The sequence below is a fragment of the Panthera uncia genome, chromosome C2 (genome assembly GCF_023721935.1).
Source record: "Panthera uncia isolate 11264 chromosome C2, Puncia_PCG_1.0, whole genome shotgun sequence".
Classification (NCBI taxonomy): Eukaryota; Metazoa; Chordata; class Mammalia; order Carnivora; family Felidae; genus Panthera; species Panthera uncia.
In genome coordinates, this window is record NC_064810.1 from 81,085,469 (window position 1) to 81,094,794 (window position 9,326).

The 9,326-nt window shown below is 56.5% G+C and overlaps 1 protein-coding gene across 5 annotated transcripts; it reads right to left on the bottom strand.

Moving 5' to 3' along the window:
• Window positions 1–47: 47 nt before the first annotated feature.
• On the bottom strand, window positions 48–9,205 carry FAM131A (family with sequence similarity 131 member A). 5 transcript variants are annotated; one of them, XM_049628463.1, is made up of 7 exons: window positions 8,505–9,205; window positions 7,242–7,302; window positions 6,089–6,231; window positions 3,845–3,938; window positions 3,414–3,596; window positions 3,098–3,214; window positions 48–1,784 (listed from the first exon to the last, which is right to left on the bottom strand). In XM_049628463.1, exons 4-7 carry the CDS (start codon window positions 3,912–3,914, stop codon window positions 1,309–1,311), a joined length of 846 nt encoding a protein of 281 aa, XP_049484420.1. In that variant the 5' UTR covers window positions 3,915–3,938; window positions 6,089–6,231; window positions 7,242–7,302; window positions 8,505–9,205; the 3' UTR covers window positions 48–1,308. The 5 variants fall into 5 exon arrangements, with proteins under 5 accessions (XP_049484420.1, XP_049484423.1, XP_049484425.1 ...); XM_049628466.1 differs by lacking the exon at window positions 6,089–6,231; XM_049628468.1 differs by lacking the exons at window positions 7,242–7,302; window positions 8,505–9,205 and adding an exon at window positions 6,894–7,231.
• Window positions 9,206–9,326: the final 121 nt, after the last annotated feature.

Here is a 9,326-nt window from a genome sequence, read left to right on the forward strand (position 1 = left end):
GGTTTATACTGGAACCTCCAATGACCAGATGTATATAGAGATTTACAAAGATTTTTATATTAATTTAATAAAACAAATTCTTAAATAGAACAAAATAAACACCTAATGAGCCACTTATATATAGAATGCCTGTGCCCATCAGCTCTTGTTCTTACCTTGGGCCCTCTTACCTGCCAAAGCCTACAAGGCTCGGAATTCTGCAGCCACCCAAACCCCCCACAGCCATAAAACTCCAGAGCTCACGGTCTGTGGAACACAGGATCCATAGAGGCCTCCACTGCTTAGTTATCAACACGCTAGCTGGGGCAGAGGCCCGCAGTGCTATAGCTTTGGCCTTTCATTCAGCCAAGAAAGGCACTACCCTCCTCCCTCCCCAAGGAGAGACACTCCCACATGACTGTCACTTGTTGGCACAATTCCTGCCTGGCTCAGGCCCCCACAGACAACTGCCCAGCCACCCACGTGGCCCCCTTGTGGCCCTCTCTGGAAGAACATTGAAGTCACAGCTCCGTAGCAAGTGGAGCCATCCCTTCTCCCAACTCCACTCTGACAAGAACTCGGTGAATAGGGCAGCCAGGCAGGCTGTGAGCCGCTGGGATCCTGCCCACACATCCTACAAGGGGCCAGGAAAAGGGCAGAGGGTACATGCCTTCATCAATCCAGTGCCTCCCAGAGAATACGACTGAAAGAACAGACCAAAACCCCTCTTTAGGAAATAGAAGAAGATTTAGAGATGATGGAGAGGCAAAGCACAGCACGAGCCCAGCTGGGCGAGGGGCCCTTGGGGGAAACGGCTCAATCCTAGGCTCCAGGAGGGTAAGAGCCAGCCCGCCCTGGGATGGGGGAGGAGTCTGTCAAGCACTGCACATGGACTCAGAAGTGGAGAGAAGCAAAGAGAGAGGCACAGGGAAGGGGGAGAGGGGGCCGGGCTCCCTCCCGTTCCACCCCACAGGGCCCAGTCACAACCACCCCCTTAGGGGTTCACATCATCCAAAGAGGAAATGTGTATGTGGCATTTTTGATTTAAGAACATGAACATCACTGTCTGCCACAGCTGTAGCCATGCCCCAGGGGCCCCGGGCAACCCCCGGCAAACCCCAGGAGTGGGGGCAGGACATGCGCCCCCAGCCTGGCCCCTGCCTCCTCTCCAAACACTTTCATGCAAAACACACAACGGAGGAGTGAGTGCTCCCAGGAGCCCTCTAGGCTTTGGAGCTCTGCTGGAGGCCTCCAGCCTGCACTTGGGCACAGAGGCTCTGCCCCCAGCAGCAGCCAGGGGACGCATGCCACCACCAGGCATGATTTGGGTCACTGTTCCTCTGGCTCTGCCTCATCCGCGTCTAAGGACACCACCCCAGAAGAAGCTACATCAGAGGCTTGCCGCTGCCGTTCCCAGCTGCCCACTGGTGGCGGGCAGAGAGGCTGGCAGTCCTTGCAGGGGGCTGGCTCCTCCTCGGCGGGGGAAAGGCAGGACTCCATGAGGGACGAGTTGTAGAGCGAGTCCTGGGCCTCCAATGGGCCCAGGCTACGGAAGGCACTTTCCCGGCTGGGGGGCAGTTTGGCGAGGAGCAGCTCGTCACCCAGCAGCTGGGAGGCCAGGCGGGCTGGGGAGCCCAGCAACCCATCCTCCAGGCTGCACAGACTAGAGCACAGGGTCTCTGGGGACACGGTCTGCGAGCAGTCGCTCTCAGGCTCCACAGAGCCCTGGCGCATAGGCCTGGAGAATCGGTGGCCAGTGAAGAGGTCCTGGAGGTGGGGCCCCAGGGGCAGCTGCCCAGCCATATCTGCAGGGGGAGAAAAAAGAATTAAGCCCTACTAGCCCCATGTCAATTGACCAACCTGGAAGCCACATTCTCCCCACTCCACCCTTGGCACCCCTAGCTATGGGGAGAGTGGGTAGGAGCTGGGTAACTGCGCAAGTCACTTAACCGCTGGGTGCCTCAGTTTCCTTAATGGCAAATTGGAGAGTCTAATATACCTACTTATGGGGTTGCTGAGAGAACAAAAGAATGTAGCACAAAGTAAGAAAGTAATAAATGCAGGGATACCACACATGGTTGTGCCAGTTGTCCATTGCACGAGGGGAGCCTATCCAAGGCAGTGAGTGTGGACTGAAGTTCAGCCCACCCTCTGCTCATCAAGCAGCATGCCCTAGCATGGGACCCTCCCCACCAGAGAGAGAGAGGTGCTTTTTTGAATTTGCATGAAGGTTCTACGTGGGGTCGTGGTGGCCTCGGATAAATGTTATTATCATTACATCAAGGATCAAAAAGCAGGCCTGCAACTCAATCAAACGAGAGCATTTATGGTTTCGGGCTCCATCTTGGCCTCAGGCAACCAAATCAGTCACCTCTGGACCACAGCAGAAGTCTAATGTATTGCTAGTCTGCTCGAATGTATTGCTCTTGGAGAATCTGTTAATTAGCTGGAGGGGTGGGGGCTGGTGGAGGCAATCTTCAAAGGCAAAGAAGTAGGGGTGGGGGGAGTGTTGTGAGGCATGAGCCTAGAAGCTACAGAGAAAGTCAGCCATGTGGTCTGGGGATTGGAAGATGAAAGGAGGGCTGTGCACAGCTGCACAGCCCCGCAGGGTCCCCTCTGGAAGCACTGGCCCAGAGAAAGGCCGACAGGCAGGTCTCAGATGGAATTTGAGGATGCTGAACATGAGCCAGCACGGCCCTGTGGGCGGTCCAGGCCCAGCACGCCTTCCTGTTTGTCTGGGGCTATGGCCCTGTGAGGTGCTATGCTGCTGTGGCTCATCTGTGCTGCCACAGCTGGCCAGAAGGCTGCCCTGAGAGGGAAAGGTGAGGCACAGCAGACCCTCCCAGAGACACAGTTGCACAGAAGGTATCAGTGAGGTCTCTGGACTACAAGGCCCAACGGCACAGGCAGAGAAGGCTCCGCACCTGTGGGAAAGGAACTACTCCATTTCCAGGTGATGACTGCCCCCCCATGATCGTGGACAGCCCTCTTGCCCCTGGAAATGTCAAGGACTGCCTGGACAGGGTCTGCACCCCACCCCTTCCAAAAGCCTCTGAATCACAAGGCCTCTCATTCAGTCCCACCCCAGCTAGGGGCACGAGCATGGACTGCCCCTCACCTGAGTCAGTTCCTCCAGGGTAGTCTTCATCATAGGATTCATCGGTGGAATCCTCACCATCCACCGAAGACCACGCCCGGAGCTTGGCTTCTGCAATGGCAAACTGCTCGGCCACTCCTGTCGGGGAGGACACGGAATTCATTAGCGGAGAAGGTTCGTTAGCAGAATACATTAGAGGAAGAATTAAGACTAGGGCTCAGCTTGGAGACAGGAGAGGAAAGAGAGGGGTATGGAAAGACTCCAACCTCCACATCAGGTCTGAGACAATGAGAGCATCCCTATGACAAACGTGTGGCTGACCCCTTCCTGTCCCCACCTGCTGCAAAGCGAGCCTCTTGTTCACCCTCGCTGAGGTCCGAATAGGAGGAAAAGGCTGATTCCAGGGCAGCAGGTGAGTCGCTTGGCTTGCTCCAACCCTTCCATTCAATGAGGTGAGCCACTCGGCCCTGGGCCATAGCGGTGGGCTTGGTCACGTGGTCCTTTACCACCTGGGAAATACCTGCAGGTGGGGCAGAGGGAGGCCTGGTTAGGGCACAGGCCAGGGAGCATCTGAGAGGGGAGTGGAAGGGTGGTGGTAGTTTGGGTCCACATGTGCCTTTGGATGGGAGGAGGAAGCTGGGATTCATCTGAGAAGGGGAGGAAAAGGGAGATCCCAGCAAGAGCTCACAGGATACAGTCCCCAATGTGTATGTGCAAAAGGAAGAAGGAAGGACAGAGTGGCCAAAGGTATGGGAAGGGGGTGCGTACCATGCAGGGAAGATCTGGCCAGCGCAGCAATCTCCTGGATAGTTAGGGCTCTCCGGGACTTGGGCAGCATCGCGACTGTGTCTCCAACATTCACCTTGGGTGACAGCATCAGAGAGTCAGTGCCCCTCTGACAGCAGCATCCCTGCATGCCCATAACCCACCCAAGGTGTCAAGGGAATATGGGAGCTGGGAAGAGACGCCAGGGCAGCACATATGTCTCAGGGGCTGCTGAGACACGTAAGAGGGAGGCTAAGAAGCCAGGACCAGCAAGCTATGTGCTCCCAAGGAGCAACAGAGATCCAGGCGGACCCAAAGGAGCAGAACTGTAGCTATCACCCCTGCCCCACCTTCTCAGCTCCCAAAGGGGAAGGAGGCAATCTGGGAAGTCAAGAACCTTTGAGAAGGAAAAAGAGGAAGGGAGAAAGCTATGGCATCAAGGACTTCCTCCAGGTCCTTTTCTCTTTGACCATCTCCTCTCAATCCTCCAGCTGTTTTTACAGCCTACCAGGGCCACAGACTCAGCATGACCCAAACCAAACCCAACACCTTTTCCCACATCTGGCCCTGCTCCCCAGCTTCTTTACTCGGCATCACGCATTTGCCCATTCAGTCTGGCTCCAAGCCTCAGCATGACCGTCAACTCTCCCCTATGCTTTGCTCATCCTTTCGGCTCCCACTGCCACTGCCTTCCCTTCCTCAAGCCCTCAATACTCCGTGTCCAGATTAGCATAGTTGGAGACCCATGAGCTCCTCCAATTCCATGCTATTTTCTTAGCCTAGGATGTTGTGTAAGTGTTCCTCTCCCTCCTCCCCATGGCTGGCTAGCTCCTTCTCATCTTTTGTCTTGGCTGAAACATCATTCCCTCAGAAGGGTCTTCCTGGCCACCCAACCAGTTTTCCATCCTCCTTCTGTAACAAGTCACCATCCTCTATAAACGTACCCTGTGTGTGAAATCATGGCCCACTTTGTGTGTTTCCTTATTTGTCGCTGGTCTCCCTCACTGATCTTTAGCTCTTGAAGGAATTTGGTCTCTTTTGTCACTGCTGCACCCCAGTGTTTAGCACAGTGCCTGGTACAGAGTAACCTTTCTAAACACACAGGCTGAGTGAATGAGGCAAAGTATAAATGTAAACAAATAATTTTCCTGGAATGCAACTGGTCACATGTCCCTATTTAAAATCTTTTCTGGGCTCCTCTGCTGTCCAATGAAGTCCTAGTTTCACAGCCCACTCTGTGAGCCCCCTGCCTCCTTCCAGGCCTTGGAATCCATGACAGATCTCCTCTGCCCAATAAAACCCCACTTTCACCTTCCCTGTCAGCAAGCATCCCTCCTGCCACCAGGCAAAGGAACCTGGCTTTCCCCTGGGCTAAGAACGCCATCCTTGCCTGACAAAATGCTCCCTACCATTTAAGGCCTGACTCAAGTGTCACCTCCTATTATATTTTCAGTCCAGTCTTCTCTCTGTCTCTTCTTAGATACCCCCCTCCCCGCCCCCACACCCACCTCAGCATTGCCCTTCCATCTCTCCTGAGGGATCTCAGGATGGCAGGGCCTGACTGATTCACCTAGGTTCCTACCTCCACCCTACACCTGGCTCAGTGCTCCTCGGCAAGCCCCGTCAAATGTTTCCCTCAATGAATGAATGAATGAAGTTGGAAGCACATGACCCCTCCCTGGCATTGCCTAGCTCCCACCCCTCACAAGAGGGACTCCACCTCCTCCCTTGACCTCAGGCCCACCCTTTGCCCGCACGGGCCCCCCCCCTCCCCCCCATCAGTACCTGGCTTACATGGGCCCCAGGGTGGCGCCGTTAGCTTCCGGCCAGGCCTGGGGGGAGGAGCACCTGCTGGGTGTTTCCTGGCTGGCTCTCCCTTCCTCCCCTCACTGCCCCCAGCCACCGCCATCCGTGCCCGGCGCTGCGCTGCGCGCAGCTGCGGCCCAGGCCCAGAGAAAAGGTGTGTGTCTCCCTGGCAACCCATCACCATGCAACAGGATCTCCCGGGATACGGCCTGGGATGCGCTGACGTCAGCGCCCAAGGCGCGAGCAAAGCCCGCCCGCTGGCACCACGCCGAGCAGAGCAGACCGGCGCGGGGGCGGCCTCGGGCCCCGCCGGCCGGATAGCGCCTCCGCTCGCAGGAAAAGAGAGCCAGAAGCAGGCTGTCGAGGCGGAGGTGGGGGATACAGATCCCCTTCATGTGAATGCGGCCCCCCTTCCCCCTACCAACACCAGGGGCCCAGCACCTCTGGCAAGTCCTGGCTGTCCACGGAGGAAGGGCGGGAGGATCGGCTCCAGCCTCGGAGGGTCCGAGCAGATCCCAAGGAAGATAGAGAGAGGCCCCGAGGAAGTTCGATCCACTCCACAGCCCAAGCCGGGTCCGAGGCCACTGAGGGGTGGGGGAAAGGCTGTTCACCTGGGCTCTCACTTGTGCCAAAATCCTCATTTTTATCGCGCTGCCATATCATTTTTCCTCATCCCTCTCCCTCTCCCCTTCCCAATATCAGCAACCACCTGGTGCTCTCCACAATTCTGAAAGCCCCTATCCCACATTCCTGACCTTCAGGCCTCTGGGACCACTTTGTGGCAGCCCACTGTCCCCCTTCCTCCTCTGGATACATTTTACCGTCAGAACCCTAGGGATGAAACCTACACTTTCATAAATTCTGAATCTTGGGTTTCTCGGCCTACCCATTCCTCTTGGAAAGCACACCGCAATCTTCCACCACCATCGCCATCCTCCTCCCCACCACCACCTTGGACCCTTTACAGCCTTGCTGCCTTCCTTCTCTTGGTTCTTTCCTCTCGCCAGCATCAGCTGGTATGCAGCTCTTTACTCTTCTCTTCTGACAAACCCATGATTTTTTCTTACTTTCATCCCAGTCCCCTAAGGCTTTTTTCCTGATGCCCTGTCTGGCCCCAGCCTGGTTGTTCTTGTATCATCCTGGTTCCCACTATCTAAACCAGAGTAATTTTCCTTTTGCCACCTGAGCACCCAATTCCTCAGCTTCCCCTTACCTCCCAGATCACATCTACAGTCCCTGGTCTCACCTCTGCGACTCGTCTGACAAGTCCATCGTCCTCCAGGCCCTTCACGCTGCCATAGAAACATTTTGCCCAGCACAGAAATCATAGGCATGCTGGCTGTGTTGATGCAGAGAACCAAAAGCCCAGAACTGCTCCAGGCTCAGCTCCCAGTTCTATTCTTATTTTGGCTCCGGATGCTGAGCCAGTCCCCTCCCCACTTGGAACCTGTGCCTAGTCACAGAAGGAGAACACTCCTGCTTCATGGCTTTGAGGAGGTGGGAGTGCCAGGGGCCCAGCAGAGCTCTCTGAAGCTCAGGGAGCTGAGGCCCATCCCCTAGACAGTGCCAATAGGCAATGTACATCACAACTGACCTTTAGCTGGAGTAGCCGTCTCTGTCCCTGAGCCTCAGCCAGCTGGTGGTCCCCAGAAATGCTACCAACCAGAAGGAAGACACAAGGTTACAGGCCATCCCTGGCCCCCAGCTGGTACCTAATCAGGGCTCTCAAAGCCAGTCCTAAGGTCAGCCAAATTCTCCCCTGACTACAGGAGGAATGACTTCCTAAACCCCAAGCCTTAGCAGGTCCAGAGGGATCAGAGCAGCCTGCTGCTTCTCAGCTTCAAAAGCCATGAGGTTAATTTAGGACTACAAATCCCAGAATTCCTCATGGGAACCAAGGAAAGTACAAATCTCAGCTAGTCTTAGCTTCAAAACATCTCAAGTACCAACCACTCTAAGGCCTGTATGACTGACCACCTGCCCTGAAAGCCCAGGACCCATTCCAAAACCCAGCCTTCAACTTCATGGAAAAAAACAACAACAACAACAACAACGCTGCCTGGCTTTGGGCTTGGAGAAACCCAGGACACTTAAGTTGGCTGCTGGACCTCAGATGCATAGGACTATGGCCAGGCCACAGCATGCACCACCCACCATCCATGGGAACCAAGGCCCAAGCAGCAGGGATCAGCAGTTGTGGGAAGCCCTGATGGCCTCTCTCCTGGCTCCTCTTTCTCTACACAAGGTAGGATAATGTTTTTGTTGGGAGTGGGGAAAAGGAACTAAAATAGTAGTTATGAGGTGAGAGGTGATCAGGTGCTCACAGGTGCCCCAAATGGGGCCTCAGTCTCCTTCATAAACTAGCCGACTCTGGGCGGGGGAGTACAAAAACTCCGTGCTGGGGTGCTCGACAGCCTTTGCAGGCTACCTCCTTAAGGGTATTGGGACGCAGCTAGAAGAGGCAGGTTCCCAGCAGAGAGCCACTCCCAGGACAGTGAGAGGAGAGGTGTGGGCTGGGGGCGGCGAGTGTGTGGGCGTGGATGGCCAGTTGCCATGGACAACTTGCCCCTCCCAAGGCTGTGCACCTCCTGCCACCTTCAGCGGTGGGAATCCAGGCGGAAAGACCACGAGTCTACCCTGCAAAACCCAGAAGCAGGCAGGCCGTGGGAGCGAAGCCGAGTCGCTTTAGCCCCCTCCCCGCTCCTTTCCGCTCCCTCCTAACAGGCCCGCCTCCCCGGTACAAGCTCCTCCCCCTCCCGACACCGGCCCCTTCCTCAAGGCCCCCACCCACCCGCGGCCCGCGCACCGGGCAGCCGCAGCCCGATTCTCCAACCCGTGCCCGGCCTCCGCCTCTTACCCTGACCCGCCGGACTCCGAGAGCCGATACAGCCCATGGCCGGGAACCCAGGCACGCTAGCCTGCGCTCGGGGCTCGGGCCATCGCCTCACAGAGGGTCGGGCCGCGGCCGCCACCGGGGAGGGGAGAGCCCGAGAGAGGGGAGGGGGTGGGAGCCGAGCGTCCGCCGCCGCTCCCCGGAGAGGGAACCGGGCCGGTGACGTCAGCACGGGGCGTGGCCACCCGCGTCACCACCCAAGGCAGGCGGGGCGAAACACGTCACAGCCACGCAGAGGCGGCCCGGGGCCGAGTCCGGAAACACCTCGTCCCCTCCTCCCAGGCCCTACTGCGCAGCGACCCCGAAAGGCAAGGGTGGGAGGGAAAGCTCTGGGCCCAGGCTGCCAGGTACACAGAATGAGGACGGTGAAAGTCATTGCATCCAGCCCCATCCTTTCACAGATGAGACCTTGAAACCATAGAGGACTTCTCCGGCTATAAACAGTTTGAAACCCAAGGCCTCCTCCCCGTTATTGGGGTCTGGATCACATTCTTCCAGGAGTTCAGTGTGTCTAAAGGTACCCCACAGCTATTTGTCTCTCTCTTCTCCCCTACCAAGCAACAGGACATCCCACCATGTCTGCTTCAAGGGTCCAATCCTCCAGCGAAGTAACCCTCCAACTCCCACAATCTTGGACAGGGGAAGAGGCAAGAGGGGTGCCAGGTACAGGAACTGTTACAGTGCCAGCTCTGGAAAGGAGACTGCCCACCTATCCATATCCCTTCTCCAGAGGGAGTAGGCCATAAAGCAGGGAGGCAGTGAGCTTAATTGAATTCATATTTAATA

Bases quoted from the DNA above. Each gene is read 5' to 3' on its own strand.
- FAM131A (XM_049628468.1), bottom strand. From the start codon at position 6,981: ATGCCTATGATTTCTGTGCTGGGCAAAATGTTTCTATGGCAGCGTGAA. The intron at 3,939-6,088 runs GTGCTGGGCCCC...CTGTCACCCAAG, and splicing joins ACAGCCAGGACTTGCCAGAG to GTGAATGTTGGAGACACAGT. The intron at 1,785-3,097 runs GTGAGGGGCAGT...CTCCCCCTGCAG, and splicing joins CCCTGGAGGAACTGACTCAG to ATATGGCTGGGCAGCTGCCC.